Here is an 18,906-nt window from a genome sequence, read left to right as displayed (position 1 = left end):
GGCTCGATTTCAGGACCCTGAGGTCATGACCTGAGCCAAAACCAAAAGTTGGATGCCTAACTGACTGGCCATCCAGGAGCCTCGAGAATGTCCTTTTTTGAATAAAGTTTTGTATCTAGATAGTAGTTTTTTGTTTGGGGGGTGGGGCAGAGGGAGAGAGAATCCTAAGCAGGCTCTTCACCCAGTGTGGAGCCTGACGGGGCCTCCATGTCATAACCCTGAGATCATACCTGAGCTGAAATCAAGAGTTGGATGCTTAACTGACTGAGCCACCTCGGTGCCTCTAGGTAGTAGTTTTTGTTTTGTTCAGACATGGAAATAGGATCAGGAACCCTATATCAGTTTTCTAATTTGTGTGTGTAAAGGAAGTTGAGTGGTCTATGAAATGGAAAAGAAGTCTGCCTTCCTGCTTATTAGGTTCTAGCTGGCTTGGTTTTCTACACTATGTTTCTTTGTTTTGTAGTAATAGTTGTAGTTATTGAAAGATAACTCACTGTATTTTTTAGGCCTTAGGTTTCTCATCAGCATCCAGTAAAAGAGATCAATTTAGTATAGAATTAAAAATGACATGTCTTAGTATAGAAATCTAAAAATGTTGAAGTTTACATGTATTAAGGGATTTATGGAAGTATATATGGAGGCGTATATAGGAATATGGACTAGAAGGGGGCAAGGAGTAAGGGATATAGATGAGCCAGATGAGTATTCTGCGAGGATTTCTCCCCCTTCAGAAGGATTTTTGAGGATTTTCAGTTTTTGTTAAGAAGTCTTTCAATGTCTTTCCCTCTCCTTACCCCTAGTATATTGAATATGGACAGCAATCTAGAGATCCTCCTGTCAAAATGCAGGGCTCTATCACAACCCCTGGAAGTATTGCACTGGCTCAGGCCCAGGCTCAGGCCCAGGTTCCAGCAAAAGCTCCCCTTGCTGGTCAGGTTAGCACGATGGTAACCACCTCAACAACCACCACTGTTGCTAAAACGGTTACAGTCACCAGGCCAACTGGAGTCAGCTTTAAGAAAGATGTGCCAGTAAGTAGATCTTTTTTCTTTTCTCGGGTCTGTTATGTTGTAATGTCTCCAGTAGTGAGCATGTATTTTAATTTTATTATAAATAACACATACCTACCGAAAATATAAAGACCAGCATTTTTCCCTTTGTATCTCCCCTCCCCAGATATCCCAGAGACAGGCACTATTAATAGTTGAATACATATTTTTGCCAATACTTGAAGTGTACAGCCATATATACCATGTGTATCTTTTTTACTGAAGGAATCAGTATACATTTTCCCCTGGGATTTGTCAAGCAAGCATTTCAATTTATGTTTTTTTTTTTTTTTTAAGCCTTCTATTAATACTACAAATATAGACACGTTGCTTGTGGCCACAGATCAAACTGAGAGAATTGTAGAGCCCCCAGAAAATATCCAAGAGAAAATTGCTTTTATCTTCAATAATCTCTCACAGTCAAATATGACCCAAAAGGTGAGCATGATGTGATAGTTTATATACCATTATGAATGCTGTCTGTTCTTATCCCTAATGGGTTGAGGGATTTATATTTGATGTTCTGCACCCTTTGTGATGCTTTACTTTAAAGGTCGAAGTAATAGAATCAAAACGAAGGGAATGAGGATATACAACTAGTGGCTGTGGTTTTTGTAGACATTAAGTAGCACTAGTTTTGCAGTGAGTTTTACAGGCTTTTGAAGTAAACGTCATGGTCTCATCGTGATGGAAGGTTTCATTTGTACCTTGTCACAAGTCATGTCCTCCCAGAGACCATTTAGAGCTTTTATTAGATGTCAAATAACGGAGGTAGACCTTGTGCAAAGCATAAGAAATGACCGTTGCCTTTTAAGATTATATGTAAGGCATTGGAAATGCCTATGTTAGCTGTTAAGATTAGCCTGAACAGGTAATTTTTGAGATATTATGCATACACCATCTTTCAAAATCCCACCAGAATTTATTGGGGGGGAGAAATAAGCCTTTATTGTCCTTTTGGAAGAGAAGTTTCCTGGAGATGGAAATTTAGGAAAACATAGTTCTGGTGTTAGGTCTCTTAGTGGCAGGTTGTACATTAATAATTCATGCAATTTTGGTCAAATGGAGAGTTGGGGAAGATGGGCTTGAGGGACTTCATGTTTTATAATTTTAAAGCTGAAAGCAACCATAGATGTTTTAGAGATGACTGACGGTATACTGACATGGAACTGAATATACTGTGCTTTATCGCAAGTGTCTGCTGTGGGGGGAGATGAAGCATGGTGCTTTAGCATCTGTTTTTGCAAGGAGCCACATGCTGTAGTATTGTTCACAGAAAAAACAAAACTATATTTTATCTTTTAATCGTGTACTTCCTGTGTCATATTGGTTGGCTAGGTTGAAGAACTAAAGGAAACTGTGAAGGAAGAATTTATGCCTTGGGTTTCACAGTACCTGGTTATGAAGAGAGTCAGTATTGAGCCAAACTTTCACAGCCTCTATTCAAACTTCCTTGACACGCTGAAGAACCCTGAATTTAATAAGATGGTTCTGAATGAGACCTACAGAAACATCAAAGTAAAATTTAGTTCTTGTATTTCTTTTTATTACTATTTTGAATTTGGAAATACTTGATCGTGCAAGCAGAATTTTGGGGGAGGTGTTGGCTGTTTGTTTTTTTATGTCGTCTGTATTAGGTTGTCTATGAAAGTAGCTCTAGGGTTTGTTTCAAATATGGAACATGAAGAATTTAGTTACATAGACATGTACTGTTTACTTCAAAAGTGACTCTATTATTCTGAATTTGTTTTTATCATTCCATGCATGGTTTTAAATCTTTACCCTCTGTTCATGTCTTTCACTTGCTTTTTCCCCTTTGTATTTGTAATATGCTCTCAGCTGTAGTCCCTCAGGTTGTTTTTAATGGTCTCGTAGAAATCCAGTGTATGTATATTTATTGTTAATGGATATTTAAACTGTAAATAACTTTCGCTGTTAAAAAGACAGTGCTGCAGCGAGTCTTTGATGTTGTCTTACGTGCCACATATCTGTATACTCTAGCCTTATTTGTGGAATAGTTATTGTGAAGGAGTGTCAGCTGTTCAGTTTTCCTAATGTACTAACACTGTTCTGTAAAATTAGGTATCTTATTTCTCAGGAAGAATAACGTTTCGAGAAAACCAGCGTACAGCTGTAATCATTCTTTGATGATAACTTGGGGCATTGGTTTAGGAACCAGCACTATATTTAAACCTGTGGATGGGAATTTACCCCGTTCTTGGTTACGCTGTAGTGCAAAAGAATTCCTGGCTCTTTCTGTTGCACAGCTGACTATATGCCATTCTGCTGTTGCTGAATAGAGTTAAGGAACATAACCATATTCCCCCTTTTAAAAAAAATTATTTATTTGAGAGAGACATGGAGAGTGACAGCATAGGTGGGGAGGAGAGGGAAAAGCAGGCTTCCCGCTGAGCAGGGAGCCTGATGCAGGACTCAGTCTGAGGTCCTTAAGGTCATGACCGCAAGTAACTGACTGAGCCACCCAGGCACCCCAGTATATTCACCCTTTTTTATCTGATTGCAGTGGTGATTGGGATAAGAAAGTATGCACATATTCTGGAGCAATATTTCCAGATTCTTTTAAACAAATTTAAATTACAACTTTATAGCCATAAATTTTAAGGGGTAACATGTAGCAGATGGATGTATATACGTGCCCCAAAACATACTCATGCAATGGTTATGTGCTCCTTAGGAAAGTAAGAACTAGAGAATTAATGAAATAGGTATTCTAGAAATTTTTTAAAAAGCGTATTATTGAAATAAATAGGTATTCCAGAAAATGTAAAAAGAAGCGTTTAAGCATTATTATACTGTATTTCAGGAAGCTATTTTAGTTCTCTGATATATAGTGACCTGGATTATGCTAAAGATTGTGCTAGATACTGTGATATTGGTTACATTTCTCCATATGCTTGTTGTCTTGAAGGACTTGGAAGCATAGCTTTAATCATCATTTGAATTGAATTGAATTTTGCTCTCCGAAATTAGATTTGCATTTGGGTGTCTGCTTAAAAACCTAGCTAAAATTTTCAGTTTTCAAATACTTATCCGTAGGACCATACATGGTCCCTTAACCTTGTGTAGTTATACTCTGATAATACGGAATAGATCTTTGGAGCGTGTTGTTAGAATTGAGGGCTCATTTTTAAGGTAGGATAAGGTGGAATTCTCAAACATTTAGTTGAGAATTTTTTTCTTAAGCTCATTTTCTATCTTTCTTAATCCTATACCATTTCAGGTGCTCCTGACCTCTGATAAAGCTGCAGCAAATTTTTCAGATCGTTCTTTGCTGAAGAATTTGGGACATTGGCTAGGAATGATCACACTAGCTAAAAATAAACCCATCTTACACACTGTGAGTTCCAGGGTTCATGTAAAACTTGAGAATGTTCGTACAGCATATTATGTCTTGACTTTATTTGGGGCTATTTTTTTTTCTTTAAAGATTTTATTTATTTATTTGACAGAGACAGCCAGCGAGAGAGGGAACACAAGCGGGGGTGGGAGAGGAACAAGCAGGCTCCTAGCAGAGGACCCTGATATGAGGCTCGATCCCAGAGCGCTGGGATCACGCCCTGAGCCAAAGGCAGACGCTTAACGACTGTGCTACCCAGGCGCTCCTATTTGGGGCTATTTTTAATGATGATTGGGTGTAAGAACTTGGCCCATGTTTTGAATCTAATTGCATCCTCATGATCTTGCATTGTTTAGCAGGGTAAACAAAAGCCAGTTAAGATCTGTTATCACCTTTTTGTAAGGCAAGGGTCATACTATATTGATTCCTGATTGGGGAAAGAGTTTGGCGGGATACCTTTCTTTTATTACTTTGTGAGGGGTTTAGAAGTATATTCCCAGCTTTTAAAAATATTTTTCTAATTCTAGGACTTGGATGTAAAATCTTTGCTGCTAGAGGCTTATGTTAAAGGACAGCAAGAGTTGCTCTACGTAGTGCCCTTTGTTGCCAAAGTCTTAGAATCTAGCATTCGTAGTGTGGTGAGTAGATTTTAATATTTTATTGATGGTCAATTTGTAAGAGTTAGTTTTAGCAAAAGGGCAAGAGATTATAACCTTAGTTCCTATGAGCATAGAGCTGGTTCAGTCAGTCTTCCTCTGAGAATCTCGGATTTCTAGTGTGAGAGGCTAAGGTAGCATGATTTTAAAGAATGGCTTTGGGTTTTGGTGTTTTCCTAAAATATGGTATAGATGGGAAACCCAAGGGGTTTGTTATGGCCACATAGGTATAAGTGCTTAACTGTTTTAAATAATACAAATTAAAGAATGATTTTTGGGGGCCACCTTAACATTATAGCTTTTCTTTAGGTTTTTAGGCCACCTAACCCATGGACGATGGCAATTATGAATGTATTAGCAGAGCTACATCAGGAACATGACTTAAAGGTAAATTTGTTGCTGCTTTATCCTTTAGAACATTCTGTGCCTTCACATTATTAAAATTTACAGGAAACATAGAGTATATTTGGGGGAAGCACTGTACATTTGGGTGAGAGTAGTATATATTGTGAATGAAGCTACATTTTTAAAATTCAAATATTTTAATTATGCAGTTAAACTTGAAGTTTGAGATTGAGGTCCTTTGTAAGAACCTTGCATTAGACATCAATGAGCTAAAACCTGGAAACCTCCTAAAGGATAAAGATCGCCTAAAGAACTTAGATGAGCAACTCTCTGCTCCAAAGAAAGATGTCAAGCAGCCAGAAGAACTCCCTCCCATCACAACCACAAGTAAGTGTGATAATTAGCCCTCTGCTTTACAGAATTTTTTCTTAAATGGTACATCTTCATGCATATAGCAAGTTATAATTTTCCACATAACGTGGTGCTGAAGTTTTGTATACTTTTTGGTGAGCCATCTAAATTGTTAAGGAAAAATAAGTAATGTGTAGGCATTCTCTTAGGTATTAGAATTCATATAGTATTCTTAATTAAGCATCATTAATCATACCCCAACTAAGCCAGCTTATCTTTTACATTGTTTGAGGCCTGAGAAGGGACTGCATGGCATGATGGTCTGTGTTATTCCTCAAATCGTGCACTGGCCAGACTGCCAGCTAGATCTGCCCGGGGAGTGAATTATTATACTTGGATCATGTAGATTGGAAGTGTGGGCGCTATAGGAGTGTTGAAAAAAAGATTGGGAGGTGTGTTAAAATAAACCAGCTTTGCATTCTCTTGTCAGTATTCAGTAGCTAAGAATCTCCAGGTGAAACCGGGAAATATCCTAGACTGGAAATAGATACCTGTAATAAAGAGTATTCCAACAAGGTGTGGGCTTACTAATGTAGCATGTCACTGACCTAGTTTTACATACTTTGTTCAAATCTCTATTAAAACAAAAGAAATTTTCTTATAATTTAGGGTGGAAAAAATGTGACCTGTCCCAAGTCCTCCAAGAGACTAATCTAGTTAATTTAATGAAAGACCACTTGATACCCGCTAATGTTACGGTAAAATCAAGAAGTGTGCTTTTTATTAGCTCTTATTTTATCTCTTAACATTTAGCAACTTCTACAACACCAGCTACCAGTACCACTTGTACAGCCACAGTTCCACCACAACCACAGTACAGCTACCACGACATCAATGTGTATTCCCTTGCAGGCTTGGCACCACACATTACCCTAAATCCAACGGTAAGTAAACACTGCTCCATCCCCCAGTTCCCACTTTGTGACAAGATAAACTGGTCACCTTTTTTTTCTTTTTCCCCTTTCTTCTGGATTCTTAGGTTGGCAGGAATTGGGAACTGCTGTGTAGTACAGCTTGGATTTTTTTCTACTCTAAAAATAGTTTTTGTGACTAGACATCATCTATATTTGTTCCTCTTATCCGAACCCTAAGATACTAATCAGCTGGCAATATAATCGCAATCGCCAGGAATTCCTTCCACGGGTCAAAAGATCCTTAGTGTCTTCCTAAGTTTTTGCTCTTTATTTTCATTATCATGTCACCCTTAGCCTTGACATTATGCCCTTTCTTTTGGCAGATAGTGTGAACTGAGCTGATTCCTGTGTGTGTATGTAAAATCTCTGGGCCAGGGTCTAGAAGTGGGACTTAATACTTCCAGTTATAAATCTGTAGCCTGGTTCTAGGAGGGAAGTTTGGTTTGAAGTCATATAAAATTCCTATACTTAAAAGGTCGTATTTGACTCTATGTGTTCAGAGTGATGATTATCTTCTGTCTTTTATTCTGCTTAACATTTGTTCAGAATCACATACTTGGAAGCATTCATGGTGTTTGTTTTTTAGAAACTGAAAATGTTCACAAATACAGGAGTAACAGTAATACATTGAGCCTTCTTTTATTTAAAGAACATAATGGGATTTTGAAAGAGGTATTTTATTAACCTGTCCCCCCTATCCTGTGTTTTTTGGTGGGGGCTTGATCTAGAAATTGTGGTTCCCCTTTATAATGTCAGTAATCTGAATGCTTTCATGTATCCATCATGAATATTTTAAAAATTTCTTACAAGGTCATTAAGTTTAACTTAATGAGACCAAATGACTATTAGGGCATAGTTTGAGATAAAAGATTGGAAGTAGTCTTTCAAGTGAGGCAAAATGGCTTCAGTGTATGGTAGTGTAAATGTTTGCTATTCTGAGGAATTATTTGTAATAATGTTTTTTTTAGAAGTCCTTTTCTCTATAAACTTGATTCATTTGCATTTCTCCAAGCAACTAAAGAAGTCACTCTCTTAAAGAGTATTTAAGCCACATGGGGCGCCTGGATGGCTCAGTTTGTTAAGCATCTACCTTTCGTTCAGGTCATGGTCCCGGGGTCCTGGGATCGAGCTCCACTTTGGGCTCACTGCTCAGTTGGGAAGTCTGCTTCTCCCTCTCCCTGCCCTGACTCATGTGCTCACGTTCTCTGTCTCTCTCTCTCAAATGAATAAATAAAAATCTTAAAAAAAAAAAAAAAAAAAAAAAGAGTACTTAAGCCACAGATTTTAACTAAGCAAGCATGTAATGCATCCGGTGATAAAAAAAAAAATTTGCCCATCAGATTTTTAAAAAATTGAAGACCTGTCTATTATTACGTATCATAAGGTATACTGTCTTTGTAGCTTAGCTTCTATTTCCCATGTTTTTCAGTGGTTAATTTAAAGTAGAAATTGGTAGTTAATGGTTAATATTGAAGTAACTTCCAAAATCGTGGGTGTGATTACTGATGGAAGTTGGGTTGTCTTACTTAACAAGCTGTTGACTTGACTTGTTTTTTCCTACCTAGATTCCCTTGTTTCAGGCCCATCCACAGTTGAAGCAGTGTGTACGCCAGGCAATTGAACGGGCTGTCCAGGAGCTGGTCCATCCTGTGGTGGATCGATCGATCAAGATTGCCATGACTACTTGTGAGCAAATAGTCAGGAAGGATTTTGCCTTGGATTCTGAGGAATCTCGAATGCGAATAGCAGCTCATCACATGATGCGTAACTTAACAGCTGGAATGGCTATGATTACCTGCAGGGAACCTTTGCTAATGAGCATATCTACCAACCTGAAAAACAGTTTTGCCTCAGCCCTGCGTGTACGTTGACTATGTTCTTGGTGTAGTACACAGTTCCTTACTGCTTGTCTGAAAGAGGTTCTTTTTCTTTGCACATCACCAAATTTGTTTGATATCTTCCTTTCTCTTAGATTGTAAATTCTATGAGGTGAAGCATCGTGTTTGTTTTTGCTATTATATCCTCAACACAGTGTTTGCAGATAGTAGATATCCAAATATTTATTCGTTTAAAGAAATGAAGGATTTAAAAAAATGCCTGAGTTAACAATCTTGTTTCCTTTATCATTAAGAATTTGATTAAAGCACTTGGAATAGGACAGTACAAAACAATGGAAAGTGACTTTGTACACACATACACACGCACGCACACTTCAAGTAACTCAATTATTAATTGTGGGTCTTACATGTCATGGTTAATGCCTTTTTTTTTTTTTTTAACTGCTTAACTGTTTCCATAGTCACTGTCTTCACAATAACCTGATAAATGTTTTGGGTGAGTAGTATTTTATTTACAGATGAATATGAATATTAGGCTATTTCATGGTCATAGCTAATGAGTCATAAGTCCAGTCAGAACTTTTAAAATTTGTCTAGGCACTGTATTTCCTATTTTCTCATCTGTCTTGTCCATCCACAGAAAACGAAATTTAAATTGTTTTCTTTCTGTCTCTTCCCCTTCCCATAGACTGCATCTCCACAACAAAGGGAAATGATGGATCAGGCAGCTGCCCAGTTAGCTCAGGACAATTGTGAATTAGCTTGCTGTTTTATTCAGAAGACTGCAGTAGAAAAAGCAGGCCCTGAGATGGACAAGAGATTAGCAACTGTAAGTGTTTAGCGTTTGCTGTTTAAGTATTATTTTTTTCAATTTAAGAAAATGCCGCATAACAAGAACCTCAGTGACTTTTTTTACTTGCAGGAATTTGAGCTGAGAAAACATGCTAGGCAAGAAGGGCGCAGGTACTGTGATCCTGTTGTGTTAACATACCAAGCTGAGCGGATGCCAGAGCAAATCAGGCTGAAAGTGAGATTTGGGGGCTTTGTCTCTCTCTGCCCATCTTTGTTTTCTTTCTGTTTTTGTTGCTTAAACTCTTCAACAAGACTAAGACAGTGGGGTTAAATGTTAGATGTTTCTGAGACAGATCTACCTCAGGAGCGTATTGTTTGAAGGCTACCTGTGGAGAAAGCATAAAGATACCTTAGGTAGGGTGCCTCGCTGGCTCAGTTGGTAGAGTGTGAGACTCTTGATCTCAGGGACGGAGTTCAAGCCCCACATGAGGGATTACTTAAAGATAAAATTAAGAGATTACTTTAAAATAAAAAAGTATATATATAAAAAAAAAAGATAACCTTAGATGTATGTACCTCGCAGTTGTTGAAGTGCTACCATACAGAGTTCATGTCCCCCTTAATTTTTGTGTTTTACAACTTGGTCTTCCCTTCTGGCACTTAAGTTTATATTGCTAGTTACTTATTGGTGAGAAGAAGATGTGAGAATTCTGATCATTTTTACCAGTTCCATTGGAGAATTGCACTTGGTATGGTCCTATTTGAGGCATTTTCCAGTAGAAAAACTCAAATGAATTTGTAAATGAAGGGGACTCTTGACAGGATTCAGGGAAATGGGAAACACTGTGAATTGTGTGCAGATGCATGCATACTCAGTCATGCATGTAACATCAATATGTTGTAGTGGCTCCTGTGTCCCGTTTCAGAACCCCTGTGCTTACTCCCATGCAAACTTTCCACTTTGAAAAAAACTTGCCTTCAATTTTGTGAAGAGGATTCTGTCAAAATAGGTTTTCTTCTTTCCAGGTTGGTGGTGTGGACCCAAAGCAGCTGGCTGTTTATGAAGAGTTTGCGCGCAATGTGCCTGGCTTCTTGCCCACGAATGATTTAAGTCAGCCCACAGGATTTTTAGCTCAACCCATGAAGGTAAATCGTTGCCTGGGATTAAATTGAATGTTTTACGTTTTAATTTGAATGTTTTTATCTGTTAATCTATATCAGATGAACATGGCATCTGGGGGATTTTTTTTTTTTTTTTTTTTTTTTTTTTTTTTTCTTTTTCAAACCCATATGGTTGATTTTCATGTTTGGCCTAACTAGAGGAATTTACATGGTGACCCCTGTGGCTTCACCTGTTTTTTTGTAAAAACTTTTTCTAAAAATTTGAAGTAATTATCCATAGAAAAGTTGAAGATGTAGGGAGGGCGAAACATTTTTTACCCTGAACCGTTTGAATATAAAATGCTGACCCTGATGTCCCAGTCACTCTTAAAAACTTTGGTGTGTGTTACCTAAAAAGACATTCTGTTGAAATCAGAAAGTTAACACTGGTATATTAGTACCTAATCCTTAGACCTCATTCAGGTTTTATGAAGTGTCCCAATATCACCTTTTTATAGGAGAAGGACCTATTTCAGAATCGTACATTTCAGTTAGTTATATTTTTTAAATTTACCCTAGGTTAGTCTGGTACAGCACCTTACCTTTTCCTCATCTTTCATGACCTTGACGCTTCTGCGGATTATAGGCCACTTATTTTCTAGAATGGCCTGATTTGGGTTTGTCCAGTATGTTCTCGGGAATAGATTCGGATCTGCATCTTTGATGGGTTTATCACAGAAATAATGCTGTGTTATTCATCAGGCTTTGACAGTTGAACTGAGTACTGTATTTTCCATGGTTTAGATTACCTAAATTCCTAGGCTGTATCCTATCCCATTATTTATCTTGCTTGCTTTGATGACTTGATTGTGTTGATATCTGTTGGATTTTCCTCAGTGCAGTGCAATACCCCTCCCCTCATCCCTGCCTTGCACTGCCCCACCTAATGTTGTTAAGGTTGAATAGTTCAGGAATGGGAATGGACAAGCCCCTCTATGTTTTGATGAAAAAAAAAAAATTCAGGGGAGTAAACATAGTAAAAGACTTTTTAATTACTGAACGAGCCAGTGAAAATGCTTTAAAAGTTTTGCCTATTTCTTCCTTGGTTTTTTCCTTCTCTGAAACAGCAAGCTTGGGCAACAGATGATGTAGCTCAGATTTATGATAAGTGCATTACAGAACTGGAACAGCACCTACATGCCATCCCACCAACTTTGGCCATGAATCCTCAAGCTCAGGCTCTTAGAAGTCTTTTGGAGGTTGTAGTATTATCTCGAAACTCTCGGGATGCCATAGCTGCTCTTGGATTGCTCCAGAAGGTTAGTTCTTAAATGTTACTTTTAAGAAGAGACTAGGTTTGTAAATGTAGTGACCCCCCCACACCATCATCTCCTTAAGTTATGTTAAGAGTTTGAAATTAAGTTAAAACAAGTTCTTTTTGGTAATCAGGTAATTTTCTCTAGGGTAGAACATAGTCATGACAATTACCGATGGTGAAACGGGACAAAATTTTTCATTAAGATCTTTTGAAAATACAGTTAAGAAACTTGAAAAGGTAGCACTTTAGATTTGGAGGAATGAATTGATCCCAAGTACTTGAGTGATGTGAGAGGGTTGGTGGGGAATTGGATTTTGACTATGTAGGGACAGTGGGGCCTTTCATGTGAAGAACACAGTGAATATAAACTAGATAGAATTTAGAGATTGTTAGGGTAAGTGAAAAGCATTTTGGTGAGTGTGGACATTATTAACTAGAGGCTTTAGAAGCTGTGTTGTAGTTTCTGTTAAGGTTTGGTTTTTGGCTCTGATAGTTCGGTCAAGTACTGTATTTTCCATGATGTGAATACTGTCTTTCTTCTGTAGGCTGTAGAGGGTTTACTAGATGCCACAAGTGGTGCTGATGCTGACCTACTGCTGCGCTATAGGGAGTGCCACCTTTTGGTCTTAAAAGCTCTTCAAGACGGCAGGGCATATGGGTCCCCGTGGTGTAACAAACAGATCACAAGGTCAGTAGCCATCTTAGAAGAGTACTATTTATTGGACTGTTTTCTAACATACATGCCCTGTTTATGTCCAGAGATTTCCTTTTTCTAGAAGGTAAGTGGGACGTTTGTCTCAGTTCTGAGTAGTGAGAATAGTTGATTGCTTGGCCCTTAACCATTTGGTGCCCATGATGAATATGGAAAACCAATACCTTGCTTTGGGGGATGAATTGTAGATCATTGGCTTTTAAAGGTTTCAGTGATTTCATAGCAGTGGTGTTCATATATAAATATTTCAGTGTCTTAAATGGAATGCTTTGTTTTCTAGGCTTTGAGATCAAAGCTTGAGTTTTAACACTGGGCTGTCTCTTCTACTTCATTATTGGCTATTTTGAGTCTTAGATACTAGCAGTTGGTTCTCATAGCATCCTTAATTTGGAACAAATTACCATTGAATAAAATGAGTTCTTTATTTTACTTGATACAGTATGGTTAGGCCTTTAAAGAAATACTTTTTCTAGGTGCCTAATTGAATGTCGAGATGAATATAAATACAATGTGGAAGCAGTGGAGTTGCTTATTCGCAATCATTTGGTTAATATGCAGCAGTATGATCTTCACCTAGCTCAGGTATGGACGGAATTTTCTTAAATAGGAAAAAGGACTCTTGTAGTTGGGAAGTGTGGTTGCTGTAAGTGTTGTCTATCTTACATTGTGCTTTCTGTGTTGCCAGTCAATGGAGAATGGTTTAAACTACATGGCCGTGGCATTTGCTATGCAATTGGTAAAAATCCTGTTGGTGGATGAAAGGAGTGTTGCTCATGTTACTGAAGCAGATCTATTCCACACCATTGAAACTCTCATGAGGATTAATGCTCACTCCAGAGGCAATGCTCCAGAAGGGTGAGGATGAAATGTTTTGGGATCTTTGTGTGTTCAGTCTATGAAGGAGCTTTAGAAATAAATGTGCAGACTTACTAACATTACCCGTTAAAACTGCTGTACCTATAATATGTGGGAAGCTATAGTGAGGCTTAATGTTGTACCTTGAAGTTTGAAAGCTTAACTAACTGCCAAGCCTTCTTGCCATAGAGCAAGCAGTACATGCAGTACTAGAGTTGGTGTCAAGAGCCCTCTGTTTAAGCCCTGGCTCTGCCACTTTAAAATTTGATTTTAGGTAAGTTGACTTACCTTTTCTTGAATAAAATAGAAATAGTATCTCAAAAAATTGTTGAGGTTAAGATAAATAACAAACCATGGCACGTGGTAGGCACACAGTTAATATTTGTTGACTGAACATCAGCTTCATTTCAACAGGCACCATTTTGGGGGGGTCAGGAAGTGGCTTAACCAAGGTCAATCATTTGCATATTATGTGGTTATGAGTAAACAGAGACCATGGATAGTCTTGTTTAAATATGAAAATGACTGTTGGGGTTTCTATTATATAAGCAAATTGTCCAACTGTATGTCTGTGAAATCACAGCCATGAGTAGACTGATTTTCACTCTGGATTTATTGTACTAGATTGCCCCAGCTGATGGAAGTAGTGCGATCCAACTATGAAGCAATGATTGATCGTGCTCATGGAGGCCCTAACTTTATGATGCATTCTGGAATCTCTCAAGCCTCAGAGTACGATGATCCTCCAGGCCTGAGGGAGAAGGCAGAGTATCTTCTGAGGGAATGGGTGAATCTCTACCATTCAGCAGCAGCTGGCCGTGACAGTACCAAAGCTTTCTCTGCGTTTGTTGGACAGGTAGAGCTTTTGGAAAGAAAGGTGCTTTTTATTCAACATAAGTAGGGTGTGATGCCTCCAATATTTAAGCTCAGTATTATGTACCTGTGGCCAGTTACCTCCATACTCATGTAAACCAAAAATTGTCATCATTATTACACTGTTAAATTGATGAAGCCTATTTCTTTCCTCATCTTTGGACCCTAACCAGTAAATTCAACATTTCATGTCCCCTTTAGTTCTGCTTATCCCATTTCAGTTGTCATAATTACAGAGTACAGTGGATCAGATAATGAATAATGAAATTCCCGGATGTGTGTAATAATTTTACTAGTTTGATAAGGGGATTATGGGCTAATAAATAAAATTCTGATAATAGCTCATGTTTTAAAAAAATAAAACGCAGCAAAAAACTTGAATATATAAATGGTAGAGGCTTTTATTATATTTTCTAAATTAAGTAGCTTATTTACCTAAAACTGATTAACGTGTTCTTTTGGGAAATAGTTTCCAGTATTTATTTTCATTCAATTTGATCTAAATTGGACTTTGAGTTAAAGCGTTAGGAAACAAGTTCCTAGAATAATTAGGTTTGGAAAGAATATTTGTAACAGGATAAACAGACGAAAACGTAGGAAGAGAGCTGTAGTACCATTTAGCATTCTGTTTTTGATCGTTACTGTCTGTTTTCAGCCACTGGGAGGGATTCATACCCAGTAGTCAGTGTGTCCTAATCATGTTACTTCATGGCGAGAATGGTTACTTGTGAATTGCCCTTAGAATTTCTTTAGTAAAACTATTGTAGTATTTGTTCAGGGAGACATATTTCTCTATCTGCTTATTTCTGCAGATTGACCATTGTATTTCTTTAAACCTAGACGAAAGTTTAGGTGTGCTACCAAAGAAAGATGGCAAATTAGGTCTATTATCACATAAATGACAATGGAATGTGGAAGAGCTGATTTGAATTTTAGAAGTTAGAAATTGGATTTACTTTTCAAGATGAATGTTAACTTAAATAAATCATACTAAGTAGGTCTGTACCCTAAAAAATTCTAAAATATACCTTATTGCAAAGGTGTTACTGAATGTTTGTAGTTTTATTTCTAATTTGGATAGAAGAACTTTGAATCAGTCGGTTTTGCGATCATCAATATTTCATGGGTATGGATGTGGCACCTGTCTCAGCTCTTCCTGCTGCTTATTTACTCTTGTTTCTTCTCTCTGTTTAAAAAAGGATAATTTATACTTTTCTCTTATGCATCCTTTTGAGAATTCTTCCCGCCTCGTGCTTCCTCTTGATCATAGCAGTTTGTCTTCGTTAGTCCCCCCCCCCCCCCCCGCCGTTATTCAGATTTCAGTGTACAGAAGTCCCTCTGCTGACCTCCTGTCTTGCCTAGGGTACATTAATGTCAATTCAGTTATTTTATTGCCTATCAAGAGACAGGGAAATTGTTTCAAAGTTTCCAAGATAATGGTCAACTTTTCATTCTGGGCTTGGTTCTTTAAGCACTGACCTCCCTCTCCCTCTGCAGCCTTAACCCTTGTTATACTGCATTCTTCTTTCATACTAGCCAAATAACTTCTCTGCTTTGCTTCACTTCCAAATCATGTATCATAAAATTTGTACTTTTATCCTTTAAAACAACATTTTACTTTAAACTGAATTCACATTAGAATAAACTTCAGTTTTCACTAAAATAGCCAGATATGATCTGTAGCTATTTTCTTTGATACCCACTTACTGTACAAATTTTTACTTGATTTTCCTGTTGCAGCTCGTTGGAGTTTGAAAAATTTTGTTATTGGTTGAGTCAGTTGGAAGAAATTGTCTTAAATTCTGTGGGAAAGTAAAATACGAAATAATATGTCATTTAATTTCCTACTTGGGGGAAATATGAATTAGCTAGAATATCTTCATTTGATTTTAGTGGGTTCCTGAAAGTTGGTTTATTTTCCTAGTTAAATTTCCACATTATTTGGCTGTGGACTGTTTTTCAAAATTGCCATGTTGTTATCTCTTTCTCACCTTCCATCTTTTCTATTCTCCATTAAACTTAAAACTGAGGAATTCTGTCATTGGTCCTTAATGGAGAAGTCATTTTCATGACACCTTTTTAAAAGTAAGAATAAGAAATGTGACATGAAATAAATGAGAGAATACCTTTTAAGCATGAAAATTAAAAAATTTATGTGTATTATCTGTTTCTTATTTCTATATATCTATATATATATTTTGTTGTTGTTGTTGTTCCCTTGGTAGATGCACCAGCAAGGAATCCTGAAGACTGATGACCTCATAACGAGGTTCTTTCGTCTGTGTACTGAAATGTGTGTTGAAATCAGTTACCGTGCTCAGGCAGAGCAGCAGCACAATCCTGCTGCTAATCCCACCATGATCCGAGCCAAGTGCTATCACAACCTGGATGCCTTTGTCCGACTCATTGCACTGCTAGTAAAGCACTCAGGGGAGGCCACCAACACTGTCACAAAGATTAATTTGCTGAACAAGGTCTGAACTTCTTTTTTGTCTTAGTCTTGGTACACTTAAAATCTGCATCAGTGGTTCTCAGGGCTCAGCCTGTTCCCCAAAACATTTTGTAACATCCCCTTTTCTGTCCTGAAATTAAATTCGTAGGTAGTATTATAAACATAATCACTACATCTTAGAAGAGTATGGTACTTTAAAAGACCAAAGGCAGTGGGGGGAACAGCATATTTCAGTATGTTAATGTTTGGTAATGACTACCTTGGAAGATATTGAAAATACAAAATTTTCTCCAGTAGACAGAATCACTGTCAATGGGATGGCTAGACATGTCTGCTGATAATAGATGAGCAACTCAAACACCAGGAGTAACATTGCAGTTGTCTTAATTTTCTGAAAAGGAACAAAATATAGTTTTCTTTTGACATATACAGTGGAGTTCCTGGAAATTCGAGTATTAAAACTGCAAAAACAAACTTAGAGTTTGGTCTTGGGTAATTACAAACAGGTTATCCTGTCCCTCACTCTCAGTGGGAAAATCAAGTGGCATGCAGGATGGTTCTTTGAGACATTTCTGAAGCCTAAGATTGTCCCTGGCCCCTCCATTTACTAAATGTCAAGGGAAGTATAAACCATTTTGCCTCTTGTCAACTTCACATCAGACCAGAAAAATTAGGATTTTAGAGTGTATTAACATAATAGAATATGGTGTACCATGCTCATTTCTAGAGCTTTAGGAAAATCAGTGGGTTTGTGGAGAGTATACATTTCTGGTCAAAGATGATTGAAATTCAAAGAAAATACAAAAATTTTTTGCAGGCCGCATCAAACCAGTGTATGGGCCCTTTGGCTGCCAGCATATAATTGTGAATTCAGATGGTACATATCCTTTTCTTTAATGTGGGGCATAAGAGTATATGATAAGCAAGCATGTCTAGTGAGTGGTCAGTGAATTTATCTTCATGATTTACAGGCTGTAATCTGTGTGTTCTGTAGGTCCTTGGTATAGTAGTGGGAGTTCTCCTGCAGGATCATGATGTTCGGCAAAGTGAATTTCAGCAGCTTCCCTACCATCGAATTTTTATCATGCTGCTCTTGGAACTCAATGCACCTGAGCATGTATTGGAAACCATTAATTTCCAGACACTTACAGCTTTCTGGTGAGTATTACTAGATTTAATAGAGATCTCTTGTTAAGGATTGCTGTCTTAGTGGCAAAATTTGAGAAGTACTCAAAGAAGTACTCCTGTGGATTTGAGGCATATTGATTTGAAAAATAGCGTACATGTTGTGTACTTACATTGATGTGTTGTTCACTGTATTTAAGTTGGACCTTGCTTCTGACTAAGGTTTTTTTCTTCCAGCAATACATTCCACATCTTGAGGCCTACCAAAGCTCCTGGCTTTGTGTATGCCTGGCTTGAACTGATCTCTCATCGGATATTTATTGCAAGAATGCTGGCACATACGCCACAGCAGAAGGTGTGGCTGCAGTTTATCTCCTACAGATGAAGACTGTAACTACTTGGAGCTTATTATTAGCACTCTTAGTCATTTAGTAATAATCGTACTTCTTTCAGGCTTAGTCAAGAATTATTTAATGTGGAGTAGAGTTATGGAAAAGGGTTTAACCAGTACTTGACTGCCTCTGCCTAGAAGCCCATTCCTCAGTGATTAGGGTATTGCTCCTTCAAGTCCGTTGTGAGCCATGTGTTAATCTCGCTTAAGGACTTTTTTTAAAAAGTCAAAACCTTGGAGTACCTTTATATAAGACTTTGGCTAATGGAGCTCTAGAACCTGCCAGTTTTACGAGTTCTCACTCTAAATGCTAAAGCTCTCACACTCAAGGGTGAATACCACTGGTCTATATTTGAAGAAATTAGGACCAAGTACTAGTAAAGAGTTTTTTAAGTGTAATTGCAAATAAACACAGTTAACATGAGAGGTTCTCTCCCATCTTGCAATTAAATGGCAAGTGAATACTGTAGAAAGCATCCGTGATTACCCCTTAAGAAGAAAATATGACTCCTTAACGTGGTTGGCAAAAAAGAAAGTGAGATAACCCTTAAATGGAGTGGGTTTTATTTGGTATTCCAGGAGGAGGAACACAGTAACGTAATGAATAAAATTGTCCAAAAATGAACATAATTTGTATAATTGGGGGATGATGACAGGCCAAGTTTGCCTGAAAACAGAGGATTTGTGTTGTGAACTTTTCGTAAACTGGATCAGGT

At 37.7% G+C, this 18,906-nt stretch overlaps 1 protein-coding gene and 1 non-coding gene across 3 annotated transcripts in view; both read left to right on the top strand.

The window, feature by feature from the left end:
• CNOT1 (CCR4-NOT transcription complex subunit 1) overlaps positions 1–18,906 on the top strand; it is a 105,608-nt gene that overhangs the window by 77,585 nt on the left and 9,117 nt on the right. The window contains exons 23-42 of one of the 2 annotated variants that reach the window (XM_008702573.2): positions 801–1,031; positions 1,347–1,487; positions 2,388–2,567; positions 4,291–4,407; positions 4,935–5,045; positions 5,373–5,450; positions 5,618–5,795; positions 6,573–6,703; positions 8,299–8,595; positions 9,260–9,400; positions 9,494–9,598; positions 10,390–10,509; positions 11,592–11,783; positions 12,328–12,470; positions 12,968–13,076; positions 13,180–13,349; positions 13,974–14,205; positions 16,448–16,696; positions 17,669–17,832; positions 18,037–18,154. In XM_008702573.2, coding sequence (XP_008700795.1) covers positions 801–1,031; positions 1,347–1,487; positions 2,388–2,567; positions 4,291–4,407; positions 4,935–5,045; positions 5,373–5,450; positions 5,618–5,795; positions 6,573–6,703; positions 8,299–8,595; positions 9,260–9,400; positions 9,494–9,598; positions 10,390–10,509; positions 11,592–11,783; positions 12,328–12,470; positions 12,968–13,076; positions 13,180–13,349; positions 13,974–14,205; positions 16,448–16,696; positions 17,669–17,832; positions 18,037–18,154 — 3,207 coding nt within the window. Of the gene's footprint in view, positions 1–800; positions 1,032–1,346; positions 1,488–2,387; positions 2,568–4,290; positions 4,408–4,934; positions 5,046–5,372; positions 5,451–5,617; positions 5,796–6,572; positions 6,704–8,298; positions 8,596–9,259; positions 9,401–9,493; positions 9,599–10,389; positions 10,510–11,591; positions 11,784–12,327; positions 12,471–12,967; positions 13,077–13,179; positions 13,350–13,973; positions 14,227–16,447; positions 16,697–17,668; positions 17,833–18,036; positions 18,155–18,906 lie in introns of both variants that reach the window. The other variant, XM_008702571.2, reaches the window with a different exon arrangement.
• On the top strand, positions 3,227–3,364 carry LOC121103594. The gene has a single exon (XR_005835841.1). It is a non-coding gene; the product is annotated as a small nucleolar RNA SNORA46 (small nucleolar RNA).

The sequence above is a fragment of the Ursus maritimus genome, unplaced genomic scaffold (assembly GCF_017311325.1).
Source record: "Ursus maritimus isolate PB19 unplaced genomic scaffold, ASM1731132v1 scaffold_19, whole genome shotgun sequence".
In the NCBI taxonomy this organism is placed as follows: domain Eukaryota; kingdom Metazoa; phylum Chordata; class Mammalia; order Carnivora; family Ursidae; genus Ursus; species Ursus maritimus.
Note: the sequence above shows the minus strand (reverse complement) of the source record. Positions and strands in the feature narration are given on the sequence as shown.